General features: G+C 30.6%; 2 protein-coding genes across 2 annotated transcripts; both read left to right on the top strand.

The window, feature by feature from the left end:
- The first annotated feature begins 712 nt into the window (after positions 1-712).
- LOC132928348 (death domain-associated protein 6-like) lies at positions 713-15,063 on the top strand. The gene is made up of 3 exons (XM_060992947.1): positions 713-1,469; positions 9,474-10,525; positions 14,807-15,063. Exons 1-3 carry the CDS (start codon positions 1,410-1,412, stop codon positions 14,943-14,945), a joined length of 1,251 nt encoding a protein of 416 aa, XP_060848930.1. The 5' UTR covers positions 713-1,409; the 3' UTR covers positions 14,946-15,063.
- LOC132928349 (uncharacterized) lies at positions 14,963-21,776 on the top strand. Its single transcript, XM_060992948.1, has 2 exons — positions 14,963-15,201; positions 21,131-21,776. Exons 1-2 carry the CDS (start codon positions 15,106-15,108, stop codon positions 21,362-21,364), a joined length of 330 nt encoding a protein of 109 aa, XP_060848931.1. The 5' UTR covers positions 14,963-15,105; the 3' UTR covers positions 21,365-21,776.
- Positions 21,777-22,566: the final 790 nt, after the last annotated feature.

Below are 22,566 nucleotides of genomic sequence, written 5' to 3'. Positions count from 1 at the left end.
GCAACAAATGTCGGGACTGGTTAAAATAGAATCAAATCGAAAAACCTATAGATGGCTATGCTTTGTAGGAAAATATTTGGTTGGAATGTAAAAAATCGAAAATTTTATTCATTATCTGAACCGTATTTATCTGCATTTTAGAACTGTATTCGTTTGGAAATACATTATGTCGGAAAAGTATTTACCCGGAGACGCAAGTATCTATTTAGTGTTTCGTTTCGAAAACGCATGCGTTTTGACTTTAAACCGTTCCAAATATTATTTTGGAATCGTTGTTTGTCGGAATAGTATTTTATAGTAGTTCAGAAACGTATTATGTCGGAAAATATTTGTTCGGAATTGTATACCGTGACTCAATAATATGTAAATTTCCAACGAAATATTTTCCACGAAAAAATAGTTCCGAGAAAATAGGGTTCCGTATTTTCGTGTAGTCCTGTCTCCAGTTTAATTTAGTATTATAGTTCTAACAACATATTATATACTCGTATTATGTTGGAATATTAAACTGCGTTTTCAAATTTTTCAAAGAAATTACGATTCTCAATAGACAATTATCCAAATAATTATGCGCGCCCAAAACGGTCGCCACCACCGCACTAAACTGCAGTGACGATAGCGGCGGCGTTAGTTACACACACACACACACACACACACACACACAAACATATTATAAAAAGTCGGCGTGTGTAAGTGTACTTATTAATAGCAGTCCCGTAACAGAGATATTTTGACGTCATCTTCCGAACGAGCGTTTCTTAAATTTTTTCATCTCGTCCCCCGCCACGCGGTATCCCAGCCGCCGCCGTCTCCGCTGCGGCACAGCAATCGTCCCCCCTGTTGCATTTTTGTCCGTCCGCAGCGCATCGCTATCGCCGCCGGTGCAGTGCGTTACGCGTCGCCCGTGTCGTTGGTGTTTTTTGTTCAGTGCTTACGATTTATATCGTTATTGCATTTTAGATACGGTGCGAAATTCGAGGCATTTTCGCGACCGTATGATAATTAATGTCGACGGGAAAACGAGAGTTGTCATCACGATCGTAAGACAATAAATCAGTAACAATAATAATATTATAATCAATTACAGTCGTCGCGTCGTTTGCCAGACCGTCAAAGGGCAATCTCATTGTTTAGTGCGCGTCCGCCGCCGCCGCCGTAACACCGTCAGTGCATCGCGATCGCGTAGTTGCAACCGGCGTCGAGTGCGTTTTACCGGCGTACCAGTTACCGGGTATAAGCGCGTTAACGTCCTTATAAGTAACCGAGAGCCGAGCGCGATTTCGCGCCCGCGCAGCACCGACCGCCGGAGTTGCATACTAATCATAATTACGATACAGTGACAGTGAACGTCCGAGTACACCTGCGTATTTCCAGACTTTGCGGAGACCGGTTCACACGCGGCACGAATCATGTTCGTTGACGTGCTCAAGCGATACTTGCTGATCGTGTGGAACTTCTTCTTCGGACAGGTAAGCACACGACGTATCATTACACGATTTATTTATTTAATTGTTTTACAACCAGCCCTCCTCCGTTAACTGTTTCGTAGTCGGTAATTAATTTATAGTGAGTCTTAGTGGACGGATTTCCGAGCGTTTGCTCAAAACTACTGACATTTTTATAATTTAAGAACAATGATAATAATAATAATAATAATAGTAATACGGTTGTCGAAATTTCTAAGTTTTATCGTTGTATTTAGCGGTGGCGGTGGACGATCGATCGTCGTCGGAATCGGATTTCCACCGGCTGTGCGTTGCGCGCGGGTACGGGGAGTGGGCACCATATGTGTTGGTTTACAAATAAAGCAAAAGCACGATTAATACAGGTATAATATAGACAGGTAGGCGGGTCTAGGTACGACGGTCCTATGTTGCATTTTATTCTTTTTTTTCCACCGTAGCAATATATAGTATATAGGTATAATATAATATTATCGCGTAACGACTCGCAGCCGATTGCGATTTGATATGGTGTGACGCGATTATCTCTGTTGATCGATCGTTCGAAATCCGTCACCGTTATTGCACGAGGTCGAGTTCAAGGTTTCCGTATTACGACGGCCGTGTACCTATACCGATGTCTCAGACATATTGTAATATAACAATAAAATGGTATTGGATTAAAATTATTAAATTAAAATCGAAAACGACAATATCTGTGCATGGGGTAAGGCGTATGATATTATAACTTATATCAGTATTCGGTAGACAAAAAACACAGTGCGCCAGACATATGACGCGCCTGATTGCGACACGATCTCTATTTATAAACGTTTCTATTTCGTGTTGTAGAGCTCCGTCGCCGGTTTTTATTATAGAACGTGAAATTCGGCAACACACATGGGACAACGACATTTTACCGTCTTTTTTCACGCCGTCCCGCAGTACGATCGGAATAATAATAATAATAATAATATGGTCGTTATTGATCATTTATCATTAATTAAATTTATCGTTCCCGTTCGAATTCGAATTATCAACACGTTTTAAAACAATATGAACAAAACACGTCTCAAATATAATTTTATAATCGTGATAATAAATTAATATGCACAATTATATATTACATTATTACCTATAGGTATTTATTATACATAATATAAATTTAAATTATAATTTTCTACGTTTTTATCGTCGCACTGAGTTTGTGTGTGTCTAATATTATCACGTTTGTGCTTTACGACGACGAGACCGTTTAAGCTGTTACGCAATCGGCGGTAAAGGCAAGTCGTTAAATATAGACATAGGTACTATGTGCACCGTGCAATGTTACACAATCGGTGCCGTGTTTGAACCGATACGCTTTATATTCATACTATGTCTAGATGTCCGAAGAACATATCCATGTACAGATATACGTACTCACGATTAATCTTTTGAATTATCGCCGAAAACGATCAGTTTTCAAGTTCGAAATCTTAAAATCGATTTTTAGTGTTTATCAAAACATACTTTGGAATTTATTAATTCACCTCACCCAAAAGTCATTTTTCCACATATTAAATCAACTTTTTTAGGTATATGGTTAGAATAGCGGAAAAGAAAAAAAATTTATTATATTTATTTATAGTTTATGTACGCACGGTTGTCAATCAGTTTAAAATAAATGTTAGTTCGAAGTCCATTGTATGTAATATACCCTAAGAATATAATGTGAATTTGGTGTAAAAATACGTCCAAGGTTCTAATTGTATCAATTTTCATCAAAGTTACAAGGATTCTCTATACGGACTGTTTTTGTTATTTTTTGTGTAAAGTTATGAATAATAGAACTGGTCGTCACTCGTCTGTCATTAAGACAATATCATAAAAACTTATCTTTTTAATATAATCTTTCTATTACCCGTATACTTATTAAAGTACTGTAATGTAACACTGTTAGAGTACTCATCGTTGATATGCAATTAAACCCATCCCCGAAGTTGTTTCATACAAATCATATACTTCGCAGCCGCTACAGTGCGACGAAATACCTAACGCGTTATTCGGCACATTTTGATAATATGTTTGCACGCAAAATTCGCGCAAGTCCATTTCTTACTTTAGCTTCGAGCCATTTATATTTACCGATTTCCTGGCTCCGCGGTGGCCAATGCACTGCGGTTGGCGTCCGAACCGACATACGTGATCGTGCACTATGTATTATTAGGCTATTAGCTCCATATATCCGTATACTGTATAGTAATGGATAGCGCGAGGTATTTTCGTTCTCTCGTCTGTTCGTCACTCGTGTTCGCATCTACGAGTTGCGTGACTCACGATATTATCATATATAAATATAAGTATGATATTACCCGTAATATTATTATTTACGGCGTACACCGACGCGTATTGTAGTGCAGTGCAGTCTATATTATTATAGTCGCTGTGTCGTCCTTGAGTTGAACACACGCAGGTGACGGCGGCGAATTGGCGAAACTTCTCCCGAAAAAAATTCGTCAAGGTTGTGGTGTGCCATCGATTCGCTAACCGTCAAATACGAACTCAGCTGCTGTATTATTATATGTATACCTACGTACCTACAATCTACGTACATATCACGTATTATATGTATAACACATAAAACGCTCCTCAATAAAACCGCAATAATTATCATTTGTAATATTATAATGCACCGTCTTCAGATTAAAGCTATTGCCGTTACCGAGTGTCGTTCACCTGTATACAATCGAAAATAGTTTTACCGTGATTCATATTTTATATTTTTTCGATTGTCCACTGCGTACAATTGTCTCCGAGTCGTGGGTTTTGTACACGTAACAAAATCTTTATTTCAGACACACTATATGTGTCATTACGCCTACGCACCTAATATAATTTTACATATACAGCGTGTACGCATTCTCCAAGGTCCCACTAAATATTTCGGATGGGCAACCTCGTATTGAAATGCCATTTGGGAGGAGGAGGAGGAGGTTATTGGAATTCTATTTGTTTTTAGATATTTTTGAGTTTTCAACCTTTCTTTAGTGGGTGCCGTATCATATGTATCCCTTTTAAAAAGCAGAGCTTTTAATTTGTCGATAGATTCGGAGATTTGTCTCATAGTCATTTTGATATAACAACCTGCAGGGGGAGTCCATAACTTAAGTTAATCAAAATTATATTTATTACAAAAATATTTTTTTTTTTAGCATATACCGTGAATTATATTTTAGATAACGTTTTTCAACACTTTTTTAATTAGTTCATTTTTTTAAAATGATCTATACGATATAAAAAAATTCATTTTTTAGAATAACAAAAAAATCAATTCAAAATTAAACCAAAATAAATATGCTAATTAAAAATATTAGGTATTATTGTTAAACGACTATTTAATTTAATATTAATTACGGATATATAATATAACTTATATATTTATGATGTATGTTTTGTTAATTGAGAATGTCATATTTTTTTTTTATAACTCAATTTGTCAATTTAGTTTTTCAAAAATATATTTTTCAGGTTCTCGACCATTATTTTATAATTCAACTATTGACTGTACATACTATTCTCACTGCTAGCTGTTGTACAATATTCGCTTTTCGCGTTACTATAATATATCTACGTATAGCTAAATAGTAAATTATAATTATTAAACGTTGAATAGGTGCAATATAATTATTATGTTGCTATTATTATTTTGACGATTCTACAAACGCTGTTAATATTGTTATACACCCATTCTCACTATAACAAGTAACTACTTATTACTTATTGTGCATCTATATTATAACTATTATTGTATACAATTAACATGACTCCATTTACCATTACGAGGGCCAGTATAGGGCTCTAATTATATCTTAATGATGATAGTACTATCAGTAGAATAGTAGTTCCGTAAACTTTGTACACGGCTATTGTGAGGAGGCGGAGGAGTGACGAGATTGCATCACATGCACTAGACATAATCATATTATTTTATTTCTATTATCTGGACGTAAATATTATTCCGGTGTGACGCCATATGATTAATAAATAATTATTATTTATTACATGATCATTGTAAATATTATACCTATAAATTGAAGTAGTATTTTTCAACATTCTGAATTCCAATCCGATTAAATCTCTGGCGCGTCCATGCGTCGTGTAATACTCGATAGCACGTTGATATACCTTTAGTATACCTTCTTATATATTATTTTTTACTCGTATATGGTGTGTACAAATATTAAATTAAAATTCGAGACTGGAATATTCGATGAATAAATTTATTTCGTTTAATTTCGTTTAAGTTTTACGTTTATGTATAATAATAATAATATATATATATAAAGTTGATATGTGTATATAATAAATTATGTTGAAAAAAAATTGACTAACTTAAATTAAATTAATTTTCTTTGCATATGGGTGATTTTGTGATTTTGTTTAGTGAATAGTGGTAATGTAACTTTCAACTTCCAAGTGACACATTTATCAAGAATGTCTATACATAAACGAAACTAATAATTAAAAAACTTAATTAAATTCAAAATTAACTGATTTTGTGTCGAGTCAAAGTTATTCTTAACTTAACTCGTTATACTTTATGCCCGGCCTCGATATCAATACCTCCCATTCCTGTTTTCCTATATATATATAATACATCATATTATATAGGAATATATTTTTAAATATACGTACTTACCACTCTGCGCACAAATGTCAATGATCGACACAGATATTGAAAAATCCAAGTAATAATATTTATCGTGCGCCGTTTAATCATCGTGTTTATTGTGTTTACGCGATGAATCATTTTTCCGGTCCCGATCATCAGCACGATAGTGATTATACACGATATGTCACTATTCATTAACTTACTGTATTATAACTGTGTAATAATTGAAATTGAAATAATATAGATACATATTACAGTTTTTTTTTCGAAAAACGAGTAGGTAAATATTTATTTTTTTTTACTTATATTATATTTGTAATATTTTGCCAGATGCTTCGTAATTATAATATTTTAAACGCTGTTCGAATCCGACTGTATAATAATAATAATAATAATAATAATAGTAATACGTACAAGAACAATCGAGATTCGTTTCGTGCGTGTACTGTAGGTATATACTATACAGCAGCGAATAGCGATTACAAATAATAATTATCCACGTTCGATGTCACTGTTGAAATGAAAAAAACGTTTACCTTATAAACATACGCGTTTTATTTAATTTTATATTTTGAATTTATATAAATGTTTCAGGTATATATATTATTATACATTTCGACAAATTAAATCGAGAATTAAATATGCTACATATTAATATATTATTTATATCGATTCTTGTTACTTAATCCTAATACCACCATAGGTTAGGACATTAGGTTAGGTATATTTGCTTACTGTGGGACTGATTGAATGAGTTACAGAAAGGTCGTTATTTTTACGTTATTTGACATTCAGTGCACGTACCTACTGTATTAGTGTATATATATATATGGCTGTAATATGTATTATATTATGTATTATACTGTAATTTATAACATATCGTTCAACGTTAAAGCTTATCGTACACGCATTCAGATTGTTGGGTGACACGTTACGAACAAATATTATATTATTTTCTATTATTGCAATGTGCTAGTCACCTATTGGCTATTTTAGTGCTCGAATTATAGGAAAAAAATAGTCATTAGACTTATAATCATTTCCTTATATATAAAATACCTATAATAATTAGCGACGCCAAATGGGTATAATATAATACGGTATCGGTCTTAAATCTTCATATTATTTGAGGTATTTGTTGCTTACAAGCACCTATCTTTCTAGCATTTCCGCACCGATTCTTATGAAAGGCTTAACTTTTTATTCTCAAACTATGTGGTAGAAAATATATCGAATGATTCATTAATCATGCTTTATATATATTAATTTTAATAACTTGGAAACTACTTGATTGAATTTTGAATCAGGTGCACTGAAATTTAACAAAAAAAAAAAAAAAAAATTTACACTAAAACAAAATGTTTTTAATTGGTATAAAATATTGAAATAATTGAAAATATAATCCTTAAATATTTCAAAAATTATTTACAGGGGTGAGAATACTTGGTGAATTAGGATCGCCCTGCGATTTATAGTCAGTAGTCCGTAGTTATTGTTCTATTTTTGAACGGATCTCTTTAGCTGCGAGAAAACGTTCGTTTTACCAAGTAATACCTACCCTTTTCTCACATTCAAATCGTTTACGATCCATGCGTGTACAAATACGCTATATTTACACCACGACCTTGATTTACCCACTTGGTTACGGACTCACTACATATAAATGTATAGGTTGTAATACGCGTTGGCGTAAAAGGAAGTTTCGATTTTTTTCATCACTTTCATATTATTAATATGGCGTGTACTATAGCTCCAGCGGACCGTCATCTGTTACGCCTACTCGAAAAAAATATTCCTGGTTTTCAATTTCCGTTCTTACCGCGACAATGTAAACTATATAATTTGCTGGAGAATTTACTCAGTATAAACTATAAAGATATCCGACAGATTGATTCAAAAAAATTATAATAATAAAATACATCCATCGTCGTGCATGGTGCAATTAATAATTTGGAAACGATTAACGATTATATTATAATTTACGACGTGGGTATACAATTAGGTGTATGTGTATTTGCAGTAACACGTAGAGTATCCAAATTGGGAATATAGAAATTACGAATAGTAAGTAATTTGCGCGTAGTATATCATATAGGTATACGATAAATAAATATTATTTTATTCTTAGTAGAATTTTTATAATACGAAAATGTTAATAACTTACATTTTAACCTTATCTCTTGAGATTATATAAGTTATATTTGAATTAATATACAACCCAAAAAAATACAAGTAAAATCTTATTTGCTATTTGAATTTTGAGTAGTCGACGAGACTTGACTAAACTTAATTTGATGACACACGATTAACATATTATAATAAAATAGTTCTATCATTATTGTTGCGTCATTTATTTGACCCAATTATTGATCTCGTCTGGTTTCGTATTATTCGTCGTACCAATTTCAAAGTCCACTCATTAAAGTCGTAACATCAAATAATAATATCGCTTTGTATATTGTATAGTTATATATACATAATATAATTCTACAATTATATATACTTAAATTAGAATTAAAAGTCTTTTGCTTATATTTCATCGTTCGATTAGGTTTTATTTCAATTATATTTCCTACTTAGTAGTTCCAAGTTCATTTAATATTGTTTCGTTAAATAGGTACCTATAATTATTGTTAATAGTTTTCTGGTCTTAATTTTTTCATTTAATAACTATTTATGATGCATAATTAAATAATTGGGTTAAAATGAAAACAATAATTGGCGTATACATTTAATTGTATAATACGTAAAATACGTTAAACGTATATGCAAATGAAAAGTGTTACAAATAGTTGTTGTTATAGATACCTTAAACATTATTCTACAAATTAACTTTGTGTTAACTATTCAAGAAAAAAAAATTACAATTGAGTAAATTAAATGTTGTATTTGAACTACTTAAACTTAACTTATATATCTAATTTTTACTTTTGAAAATTATAAGCATTGTTTTATTTGGTTTATTATATACTTTCTAAAAATATACTTGTAATATTATACATATATCCCTTTTTCGAAATAACAAAAAGTTTTACAATATTCTTGCTATAAATTCTTTAATATAAACAATAGTATATTTATGCTTAAGATTTAACTACCTCCTAGGTACCTATCTAAAAAAAAAGATTGTGCTGTAAAACATAACATTAATTATTATAAGTCCGGGCATTTTTCCAACGAACACATATGTTAATTTTTAAAGTTAAGAATAATTTATTAATGTATAGCCTGTAATAAATGCCTACTTGAAATTTTTGGCATCCGTTTTACTCGTCCATGTGGTGCAGCAGCTGTCACATTATTTTTTATTCTCTCCACAATTCAATCTTAGTAAATTTATTTCCGATTAAAAATACATGAATTTGTTCTATTTGCAGATCTCTACAGAATCCATCAAAGACAGTCCGTCCAGTCCTGAGGACCAATCAACAGTTTTGGCTGATGTAGTTCCGCCTGTCGATGTTGTCAGCAATGACATTAATATCGAAAACAAAGACGATGAAGATGATGATATCGAAGAGATTTTCGACGATAACGAAGATGAAGAAGAAGAAGAAGAAGAAGATGAATTGGAATTAGAAGACGAAGATGAAGTTGAAGAGGATGAGAAAGCAGCGATTGTACCTAAAAAACCCGAAAGTAAAGTTGTAACAAATGAGGCACCTACCAAACCCAGCGTTCCGGCCAACAAAATTGAAGAAGTCAAAGTACCGGACGTGTTGCCTAAACCCAAAGACGAAATAAAAAACCCCGAGCCGCCAAAGGTCCCGGAGGAAACCACTGGTGAAATCAAGCTTAAAAATGATATCGATAATGCAAAAAAAACAGAGACTCTCGCCAAGTTAAAGCCTGATTTTGAGGTCGGTGAGAGGGAAGGAAATCCCCCCACCAAACCTGTGGTATCTGAAAAGGACGCGTCCAAGTTCAAGTCGTCGGAGTTCGAAATAGTCGAGAGGGAAGACAGAGACGTGCCACCACCAAAGCCAAAGGCTGAGTTCGAAATCGCCGAGAGAGGAACAGCGGTGAAACCAGTGCTGCCGCCGCCGCCACCTCCCTCGTCGTCGTCGACGACGATTAAAAGTGACCCGGCCACCGTTCCGGAACCAGCCAAAGACAACACTAGTCGGCCGGAAGTCAAAGTTGATAGTGATGACAAAAAAGTACTGAAACCGGTGGTGCCAGAAAATAAGGCCGCGGCCCACGTGAAATTTCAAGAAGACGACGTCAACGAAAATTCGGGCAAAGGCCATGTGCCGGCGGTGGACTTTGCGACACTGGAAAAAGGTGAAACGGTCGTCAAACCACCGGTAGTGACAACAGGTAATGCCACCTCCGCCGGAGATGCAGTCGAAGACTTTTTGTCAGCCGAACAGGCGCACGGCGGTCAACTCCTGCACCGCCACCATGAATCCATTCAAGACCAACAGCTGTAAGTCGTCGTCGTCGTCGTCGTTACCGCCGCCCTCGGTTAGGCTTTTGGCCTCGACCCGTCGTCGTCGTCGTACTATAATAATAATAACAACAACATTTTTATTTGAGTAGTAGTCATTGTATAATAATATTGTTATTATTACTGTTGCTGCTACTGCTGCCGCTGCTATATATAATATAATATGGTATTACATAATATATTGTACGCGGAGAGCTTATTTTTTTTATAATAATAATAATAATGTAGATGTCGATTTTATAATAATATATATTTTATCCTAACTATTGCGTACATCTAATATTTAATATAGATATATATATATATAGATTTAAGTAATGTTATCGAAAGATTTATAATTTTATTTGTGTAAAACAATTTAGAAAAAAAAAGAAAAAATTGACGAATTTATATATTAAAAAAAAAATTAAATATTGTGTTTTTATTGATTTGAATAACATTTTTTTTTTTTTTTTACTAATAACTCGCTTTAATTAGTTGTATTTAGAATTTATATATATATATATATAGGTTATATATCATTTTTATTAATCAATCGAATGGAGCGGTCACCGACTTACTATTTCTGTTTTTTATGGTCCTGTTTGATTGAAATTTAATGACCTGTACTAGCTAAAGGCCAATGAACTGAACAAACATATTATCTGAGTTTGCGGTGTGCAGATATACAATAGTATAGTACAAAATAGTCAACGAGTATTCTATAAACAGGGACGCTGGGACATTAAACTGTTCTTTTCGATTTATTGAGTTACGATGTAATTTTAATACCCAGAACGAACGTAATAACAATTCACATTAAAACTAAATATTGTATGAGTAATTATGAAAAGAATGCATTTTTTGTTTGTATTCTACACGCTATTTAAATAAATCTGTTGAATACAACAAATAAGTATTCTTTTGAATAAACAGCACAAGTATTCCAATTAGGTATTCAGATTTGAGTCTTGATTTTTCTCACCCACTGTACATGTGACTAAACCAGTTCAAATAATATTTTTTTAAACGATTAAACATACAGTTTAATTTTATAATAATTTGTTTTAAATGGAAAAATTGGTAATATTTTTAACCCAGGATATATAAATTTAAGCAGCCCTCAATAAATCTTCTTTTTTTTTTTTTACATATTCTGTGATAGGTACTTATGTAAAAATAATATTATTCTATTTCATATTTAACTTTAAATTATAAAGTAACAATTAATAATACAGTATACATTTATTATAATACATAAATTAATTTAAGATTTAAAATGTTATAATTAAATGTATAGCAAACGTTTATACGTTTAACTAATTAATATGATTATATTTCGAAGGGCTTACATTTGATTTTCAATACCTTCATCAGAATTTATATTACCTATTGAATATATTATTTTAATGGAATAAGTTATATTGGCGCATAAAAACTTCTAACTCACTATTACAATAAAATATTCGAAAGCTACGTTTTAAAGTAAATATTTAAGCAAGTGTAGCATAAAAAGTTCAAAAAATTTAAATAATAGTCCAGCATATTACCTGCGTTGGTAAGCAACTATAAAAATATAGGCATTTAAATGCAATTATGCAAATGTTAATTGTTGATATGCATCGTCGTAAAGCTTATACTTCGTTAGTTCTATGTGTTTACTTCACATGCGTTTTTATAAATTAAAGTATTATAAATTATCAATAATATATTTTTTGAAATTTTCAGGCTTTAGATATATTCATATGTTTATAATATTGATTAGGGATATGCCATTGGCAAGATTAGATTATCTATGCATATCATATAGAAAACAAAAACAAACAATTTTTTTAATATTTTTGTAAACCTTTTTGAGAAGGCTTATTATCTGGTTGGTCATCCCTATCATTGAAAAAAAAAAAATAGAAAACTATTTCGTACGTCGTGTGTATATTTTTCTTTACATCATTGCGCAGTTTATTATTTGTGTGTGTCTATATATTGTCGCTTTCGCAGTTTCGCCTATGCTGTGCATGCTAATAAAGACCGAGGTCGAATGCAGCTACAGTCGTCGTCGTTTGAATTTGTCTATAGTAGCTATACTAACACTATAATATTATACTATACATATAATATTATTATGTTATAAGTAAACTTAATACGTCGAGGACGAAGAATATTGCACGATTTAGCAATTTAGGTTATGTTAAGAAATATATGGCATTTTATGTAAACTAACATCGGTAACATGTGTATGATGTATACTTGATGATTAATTTAATGCATAACTCTCACGATTTAAAAATTACCTATGTTTTTAAAAACATTTATTTTACATTAACTTAACTAGTTACAAAATCATATTTTTGAAATGAATTTATATATTATTTTAAGTTTTTCCTTTTTAAAAAAAAAAAAAAAAAATAACATACATTTTTATTTCATTTTCTTAAGTATAATAATATTCGGAGTATTTTGGCACATAAAAATTAAATGTAGGTATAGTAGTTAATGAGTATAATATTATGACTTAATGAGTGTTAATTAAATGAGTGGTGTTTGGTGGTTCAACATATTTTATAGGATGCTCCTGTATAACTGAAATCTACTCATATCTAAATTTAAAAAAAAATTGCCAGGCGCTTTGTTCGCTAATACTTGTGTTTATAACTTGAAAATCAACAATTACAAATTTAATTATTATTTAACATTAAATTTATTGGATTTGTTTAGATTTTATATTTTTATAGGATTAATAATCGTTCAAGTATAAATTCTTATGCAGTTTATTTAGCAAAAATAAATAAACTAAATTAATTTGTTTTATTAAATTTTACGTCATAATTATAATAATTATATTATACATATAATTATATCAAATAATAGTATTATCTATTTCTCAAAAATAAATTCCAATAACACAATGAAAATATAAAAATTATGTGTTTTGAAAAAAATTGTGATGTGAGTACCTATGTGATACTAATTCGATGGTAATAATCAGTACCGGATTTAATGTAAAAGAACCAGACAACAAAGACATAAAAACGACAAAGAGCCCAATAAAATAACTTCTCAAGGGTACTGCAATATTTTCGCTTTTTAGTTTTTTATGTATTAAATTAAATTACCTCAGATATAATTCAATTATATAAGAATTAACAAGAAATTAATTTGGTAGGTGATTGTTTATAAAATTCAAAATACAAAAGTAACTAAATAACTTTATTTTTAAGTGAAATATTGCCGAGAATATTGCTATTGATAGAAAACTTTTAGATAAAAATATGCAAAGATGAATAATAAAAAAAAATTGTATTAACACTACTTGGCTGTAAAGATTTTTACAGTTTGTTCTTGCTGTAAATTACGAGTATGTACCATTTTCAAATAAAAATTTTAAAATCAAAATACGTTAAAAATAAATCATTTTTTAAATCAACACATAATGTCATAGATTGTCAATACTTGAGTATACGTAATACGCATATACTACTGAGTAAACGTGTGCGTTTGAGATTTAGTTATTTAATAATTAATAGTAATTAGTCATTATCACAGTAAAATAGTAAATTGTACGTATGACCAATAATTTTGGTTTACTCTAATCAATTTCCGATCTGATTTTGAGTTAAAGTTGAAAAAAATTATGAAGAACTGATTTCAGAGACCTACACGGTCAAGACTCCACGAATTTTCACTGTCCGAGCACATCATAATGATAATTGATAGTAACAATATCATCAATGGTCATAACACTCATAGCAAATAATAATCGCTTAACATATTGCTGTCTGCGTTGTAATGACATTTTCTATAAATAAAAAAAAACAAATGATTTAATTTATTCATAATTTATAATACATAATATACCATAATCTTATTTAATGTTTTTATGTACCTCTGCACAAAATTTAAATACAATTAGGTTTGTCGAAATGCATAGATTTTTAGTTTTCACTATACTTCTCCTATCCATCGTATATATTACTTGGAATTTCTTGTTCAAGGTTTATTTTCTGATTATATTTTTGGGTGTTAAAACTCGTCACAGAGCACAATGCACATTCGATGTAAAACGATAACTGCTATTTCCGGATTATTTATACGAAAATCTCCGAGTGTTACGTCCGCTTCAAAATGTAACTAAATCAATTGCGCAATATTGTCGCCAATGTCTCTACCCGTTCGCCAATCGATTTAAGTCATAATATTATTATGTATTTAATGATAATAATGATTACAATTCAATATTGCGCGACAAGTATTTATACTGGATTTTATTTATTTGTTTTTAAGGGACTACAGTGATTCCGGCGAAGAGCTATCGGACGACGACATTGAAATTGATTACGAGGACGACGAGGACGACGAAGAAGTGGTAGAAGTGAAGCCGCTACCGCCCGTCGCTCGTAGCGTTTATAAAAAGAACGACTGAACCACCGCCGTGTTTTGTTTAGTCGTCTCGGCGAGCCATTGTATAAAAATAGTTAAAACACATATTTTTCTTCTTTTTATAATTGTAAAATTAAATTAAAAAAAAAAAAAAAAAAAAACTTATCCTCTAAATAATAATAGTACTATACTTAATCATTATAATGGAAGTTCAAACGGTCGAAAAGAAACCCAATACCGGAAAACAAACAGTGACGGCGACTGAAGAGACGTCTTCAGTGGCTGAACGCACTAAAGAGGTAAATTATTATAAATACTAAGGTACACTGCACAATTATTATTAATATGATTTCGTTCTGTAACGATATGCCGCATCCGCTTTTTAAGTTTAAGGGGTGCTGTATAGGCAATTGTATAGGCTAACTATATAGGTGAAATATAATAATATTATAGTTACAGATGTTGCAATGGTAAATATATTATTAATTCAACCCGGGACTGTGGTCTGTGAGCAAGAGTTGAATTGTGTTATCAAACCAAACCTTAATATTGTATAATTTAAAGAGCTGAATAATTCTGATTCTTTTTTATTTTTACTAATCGAAACTGAAGTTCATAAATTCGTTAATTATCCATAGTAAAAATTACCATTTTGCGTCTATGAAAACATTTTCTGATTGCTTTCATGCACACCTCAGGTTGAATTAAAATCTGTTTTATAAAATTATCATAATAATATTATATTGATTGCACTGATTGATGCGGTATATGTAGTTTGTACTATGTTACACAAGTGAACGACAATTAATACAATAAATATCGGTACCCCATCGGCCGATCCTCTCATTTAACTGACTCTAACTGTATAAGATATAACCTATACTATAGGTCAATCATTTTTAACATTTTTAAAGCGAAATCCACAAAATTAAGTATTTAATTTTTCGATTCACTTATACTCGTGATTCGTGAAGTAATACTAATATGCGTCGTTTACAATAAAAGTAAAAAATATAAATTTTCCAAAATGTTATAACTTTTCAAAGACGCTCGGAAAAAATCAGCATTTCCAAAGCACAAGCATTTGAATAATTTGTTTTAGCGTCTGTCCCGTGTGAACATTGTGCGTCTTAGTGATCGTCTTTCTCTGTTGAACGATTTAAAAAAATTAAAAATAATACAATAAATTGTTGTAGGGACCTCTTGGTAGGATTACTATAACCATGCATCATATAATTATTGTTTTTTACATTATAAATGGAACGAAATGGAAAGATAATATTGAAGCGATGGACGCGTTTACAAAATTTTAAACATGCATTCACACATTGTTCGGTTCCGAAAATAAAAGTACTTAATAACAATATATGTATGTATGTATAACAACAGTGTAAATAGATATAGTGCGAATATATAGTTTCACAAAAACCAAAGACAAAATATACGAGAACACAAAACGAACGATTATTAAATAAATCAATAGGAATGATATTATACGTATATTCATTTTCAATATATATATATATACATATATTTAATACATGGCGAAAATAATACAATACAACGCGTGGTATAATAAAACATAATATTATCTTCTTCTTCTTGTTTTTTATCATTGTTTAAAAATCAAATTTTTTGATTGCTTTTGTTATTTTCTCGGTTCGCACGAATAAATTACAGTAATTTCAGATAACCGGGCGATCTCAATTATTATTATAATAACATCCAAAAGTTTATTTACGACGAAAACGCATATTATTTTGATTTGTTTTGTATACGCTAACTTATTGTCCCGCTCCCGAGTTTTACGAGATACCACTATACATAATGTACACCAGAGTAAACACGTTGCATGGAATCGTTCCTTAAAAATATAGCCAAAATGTATTACAAAACGAAAAACACAAAACAAATTCACAAATTGTTCAAATGGGTTCCGAAATATTAAATCATCTTATACGCGACTGGTATATACTTATCATTAACTCTCTCGAATTTAAATTTAAATGGAACTATCCAAGAGGATGACCGTAAATCGTTAGTGCGGTAGCAATTGGTGCTCAACCGTATATAAATAAAAAAAATTAAAAAATATGTTATTCCAGTTTCTTACATTATTGGGGTGCTGATGACACATGTATCTCCTTACCTATATACTGTATATACCTGTTCTTTATATGGCGGGAAATCGCTATTTTAGTGTTCAATTTATTTCTAAAAAAAAATTATGCAATTGTTTTCATATAACTCATATGCGTGACTAATTATCTATTTAATTCGTATAAGTATTTATAAACCGATGAATAAAAAGCAAGTTCCGTAATATATTATATTATACCAACAATACCACCCGACATAGGTCACACGTTGTAACTTTCAGTGTAAGCGGTTCTCCACCCATTATTGGTGTTGTGACCTGTGAGTTTTATTTGATTATTATTATTGCTATGTATTCCAAATGTTCTTAAATTGATTCTATAATTTGCGGCGCTCAAGACCTTTCGATGTTGGCTCATATAGTCATATAGCGTTGATGACCCAAAATGACAATCGACCAATTGGATCCCAAGTTTTAAAATTATTGAATTGTCTCATGACACGTGTATAGTAATAATGCTTCGAGATTTATTGAAAACACTAAAAAAGTATTCATTGCAAACTCATAGCGTCTATAGTAATAATAATAATAATATACCTAACCTATTTTTCGAGTGTTTTCAGGTGGAAAAAATAATGACATTCCGATAGATTTAATACATCTACCTATATACATAAATAAACATGATATAATAGCATTTCAACGCGCGCAGGGTGTCTTAGAGGTATACGAGGTGAAGCAATGAAAAAATATAAAATCGCCTATGGCGGCACTTTATACCCTTTTCGCATAAGCTTAAAAAAAAACCAACCCTGTGCAGTGTACTGTAAAGGGACGTTTCTATCACCCACCGCCAGCTCTGCGCCGGGGTGGCGTTTTCGGGTTTATCGCAGAACTGTAATACAGAAGTGCCGAATAAAACGTCATCGCAGATGCCACTAAACCCAAATGTTGTGTACGTAATCGTTCTTATATATTTATATATATTGTTGAATATCGTGGGAAAACAAGCGTTCGGTAAACCTGATCGCCGCCACTGCGTACGACAACATCGGTATAAATAACCCTATACGTGTACTTACATTTAATGGCTAAAAAATAGATCAAATGAATTTATACAGGGCGATTAACCACAAGCATGCTCACCCCGTATTTCTATTTTATAAAGGGTTTATTCAAATTTTGATTTTAGATATTTTTAAGTTTATTAAATGGCCATATTTTTAAATAATTGAGTATACCAATACATTAAAATATATAATATATAATATATCTTCACATTTTATAATGAGAATACCTTGTGGCGATATTAACTTTTTTTTTCAAATGAAATCCAACTTTTTTTTTGTAAATTGCTAATAAGGTGATTTTTTTTTAAATGTCCGTGTAGGTACTTAGATCAAAATTTGAGCGAGTGGTTTTTAATCAATATTTATTTATTTTTCAAAGTACTTTAAACACTAGACTTTGTCAAGTATAGTTTAACTAATAATAGGTATGTTTATTAATTTATCTTTTGAATTTATAAAGTTGTTACGTTTGTGTTTAAAATATTATATAAATATTAAATAGCCACTCGTAGGTAGAGGGTTTTTTTGTTGTTCTTAGAGGTTTATTTGTTAATTTATTTTTATCGACTGGGTACCCATTCAAAAATATGGTAGGTGGAATTAACCGAGAACTTAATTTTATAACGTCTACTGGGAATATCTATTCCGGATCACAAAAACGTCAAAGTTTTATGTCAAATGTAAATCGGATATTATGTCACATGTATTCTATGCTTCAGAAAACACACGATTATAATGATAGGTATTATAATATATTACCCGCATCACATTATAATATTATATTGTGCAACTTATTAATTATCTGGGTTAAAGTTAAATACTACTTCATAAATGTATAGGTTACATTCATTATACATATTGTGTGAATATAAAACGATATACAGATCTATTCGCCAAAAACCTCATCCTAAATGTTTACTTTTAATTTTCGTAATTTTTGAGTTTATTTAAGGATCAAATTTTCGAATAATATAAGTACTTAGAAATATCCTGTATATGCGTATAACAACTAACTTTTTTCTAATGAAAAACATCTTTTTTTCCCGTAACCTGTTTATTTATTTTAAATTAAATTTCGGATGTATCTAAATTGGATTTCAAAAGAATTGTCTAAAGTTGTTTGACTTTTTTACTGACGATAATAAATTTATAATAGGTCGTATTTGACCAAATGTTCGTATTAGAAAATAATATGGGAGTTCCCATAATGGGACTATAATATTTCTAATATTTGAAAATATTAGGTATTGTAATTTATTTTAATATATGAATATAATATATATTGTTATTTGTAAAAATTGTCTATCTATAATATAGAATAAATTCTAGACCAAATTGTACATTTATTTTTTATTTATTAAATGTATTATTACAAAAAATATCATTCTTAATAATGTATATACATTTTTGTCACCTAATACCTACAATAATATGCAATACACACTACACAGAATAAATGTTATTTTCTTCATCAAACCAAAAATGAATACAATTTTTTTTCATATAGACGTCGTTCAAAATTGTACACTTATCAATTATAATCGCACATTTCAAACTGTTCAAACCGTATACATTATTTCTATCGCTAAAAAGGGAAATTCGGAAAGTTGATGACGATAATTCAGAACCACACACATTTGATTGGCAGTTATTTGGCAAAGTTAAACACTTATTATTATTGAACAAATAATATTATGAGTAAAAATAATTCAATGTTTGAAATTTTATAAGTTATAGTTTTAATATTAATTAAAAATAACTGTATTTATAAATAATTCAGTGATTTTTATTTTTTAACGACAAGTATATTATTGTACTCCATAAATAAATTGTTACACCAATTTATTTCGGTTTTAAGTTCAAAGTTTTAGATCAAAAACTAAAGCCAATTGATTTTTAGAAATACAAACTATTTGAGTATTGAAAAAATAAACAAAGTTTTTTTCGCCAAAATAAACAAATCTGTGTACTGCTTTTTCACATCAACTATTAATTTAAAAGTTAAGCCCAGAAATTACTACAATGCATTTAGTTATAAAATGTTTATTTAATAAACAAATTTACTTTTGGATTCATAATGTATTAGCCAACGCATTTATTAAACTTAAATATATAATTTGAGTATTTTATATAGGTTAGGACCTAACTTATACTTGGTATTGTAACTCATTAAATTTAATGTCTCTGTCTCTATCTTCATTTTATCTTCTAATAATGGATTTATTTTAACTCTGTGTTTTGGAGATTTTAAATATATTTAAGACAATAATATTTTAAAATGTAAATTTCTAATTTTTTTTAAGAAGTGATTTAAGGTGGCATATATTTTTTCGAATAAGAACTGTCCATTTTATTATAAATTGTTAATGAAGGTATTTTTATTTAAAAATGTAGAATAGATAAAAATTATTTTGAGTGGTTTCTGGAATATTAAACTTCATGTTGTAAATGTAGTAGTCGATGATAATAGTTTTAGAAGATGTCAGAGCTATGCTAATTTGAAAAATATAATCATAAATTTAATCTATCGCATGGTCATATTAAAATGGTTATACAGTATACTTTAGGTTAATCTGCCTAAATGGTGTGCGTGTGTTTTGTAATCATACATTTTTTGTTCGTTATGTAGTTTGGAGGATTTATGAAAGTTTATATGATTAACATACCGTGTTAATATTTAAGTTAAACTCGACTAAAAGTGTGATGGACGGTAGGTAGTGTACTCTAGATAAATTATGCGCCTAGAGTAAAAGTAAAAGTAAAACTGAAAAAAAATACATAATATCAATAAGTGCTCGAAAAACAGCTCTATCATAATATTATATTTTCTTCTGTTTTCCATAGCTATTTATGACAGAAATGATTCAATTGAATTTTGAAATCAAAAAACAATTTTTATTCATTTTTTTTTTAAGAAATGTCTTACCGAGACAACAATTGTAACTTGTTTTATTCCAAGTAAACGTAATGTGAAAAAAAATAATGTCAAAATACTCTATTTTCAATATATTGATATTTTTGAAGGTTATTTTATTTGAATGTGGTTACTCTGTATCGTAGGTGACCAAAGACACGGCCAACTCGCATCTGGAGCAGAAAGCCAAGAGCGTGCAGTCAGAGGAATCGACCAAGTCGGTGTCCGAGACCGTAGAGAAGCTGGCCAACGGCGGCGTGAAAAAGAAGACGGTCATGTCATCGTCGCAACAGTTCTCGTCCGAGGAATCGTTCGAGGAGAGCTGGTCGTCCACCGGGCCTGCCATCACCACTACCGTGACCAAGCAAATCGAACAATAATATACTAAATATTATGTTTTATTATCATTTATCCACGTGTATTTTTAACAATATTTCACGACGATGATTTACGGTACGATACCGTGTGTGACGATGTAATATTATAATATATTATGTTGTACCTATAATAATGTGGTAATGATAAATAGATCGCGCGGATAAAAGTGACGATCAATAATATATTAATTATACATCATTATTGTTCATAATATCATAATATTATATTATACGCGCGGTGTACTGCTTGTCATTGTATCGCTAACTGTCTGTTTATAAATTTATAATATTGATAATGTACGTAATATGTAATTTTTTTCTGTTTGTTTTCAACGCACACAATCATTTTAACCGGACATTATACAATACGGTATTATACTATTGTCATATAATATAAGTACAGATATTTATTCGATGTTTGTATAAAAATTTATTTAATCGACAATCGATTTCAGTCGTGCGTAAGTCCAGTCTCATCGATTCGATTCACAACATATTTCATCATACAGAACGCCACTGGTTTAACTTGTTACACCATATAACTTAATTCATCACTATCGTAGGGTACTAGATGAATAGCAATCCACGATTTACATTTAATAAACGAAGAATCGTTTGTCAAACACGGACAATATACATATATAAGCATCGAATGTAGAAACAACAATCGTTTTATTTGTGGATAAGTATTTAAAGTTTGGATAAAACAAATAACGTGGCAAACAGGGGTGTCCCTGACCATGTTTTGTATACTGTTGCACTACAACAATTACAATCGAGCATCAGCTATATCCCACTGTTTTATATATTTTACGTCAACGAGTTTGTATAAAATAAAAATAATATTTTCAAATTTTGAATAAAATCAAAGGCATTATAAACACTATTAAAACATATTTAGATTGTTTTGAAAGACTCGAGTGCGCAAAATTGATTGATCCATTATAGCACGTTAAAATATCGCCGTCACCCCTTATTATTAGAGTGTACATAGGTAAATTAGGTAATGTATACTTATTGTGTTTATATATCATTACACATCAGCCGCAGTCGTCGTCACGGTGCTTTAAATTCCTCATCGTCCATATTATATTCTACAATATATTGTAGTGTATGCATCATAGATAACTGTACAAACTACACATAATATTACGATGACATTTATAATATCGTTATGAAGGTAGGCGCGCGTATTGTGTGTCAAT

This window comes from Rhopalosiphum padi, chromosome 4 (assembly GCF_020882245.1).
Source record: "Rhopalosiphum padi isolate XX-2018 chromosome 4, ASM2088224v1, whole genome shotgun sequence".
Taxonomy (NCBI): Eukaryota; Metazoa; Arthropoda; class Insecta; order Hemiptera; family Aphididae; genus Rhopalosiphum; species Rhopalosiphum padi.
The sequence above is the reverse complement of the archived record's forward strand: the minus strand, read 5'-3'. Positions and strand labels throughout refer to the sequence as shown.

Excerpts from the sequence above, each read along its gene's own strand:
- LOC132928348 (XM_060992947.1), top strand. The coding sequence starts at position 1,410 with ATGTTCGTTGACGTGCTCAAGCGATACTTGCTGATCGTGTGGAACTTC. Across the intron at positions 1,470-9,473 it reads GGAACTTCTTCTTCGGACAG|ATCTCTACAGAATCCATCAA; the intron begins GTAAGCACACGA and ends TTCTATTTGCAG. Across the intron at positions 10,526-14,806 it reads TCCATTCAAGACCAACAGCT|GGACTACAGTGATTCCGGCG; the intron begins GTAAGTCGTCGT and ends TTTGTTTTTAAG.
- LOC132928349 (XM_060992948.1), top strand. The coding sequence starts at position 15,106 with ATGGAAGTTCAAACGGTCGAAAAGAAACCCAATACCGGAAAACAAACA. Across the intron at positions 15,202-21,130 it reads TGGCTGAACGCACTAAAGAG|GTGACCAAAGACACGGCCAA; the intron begins GTAAATTATTAT and ends TCTGTATCGTAG.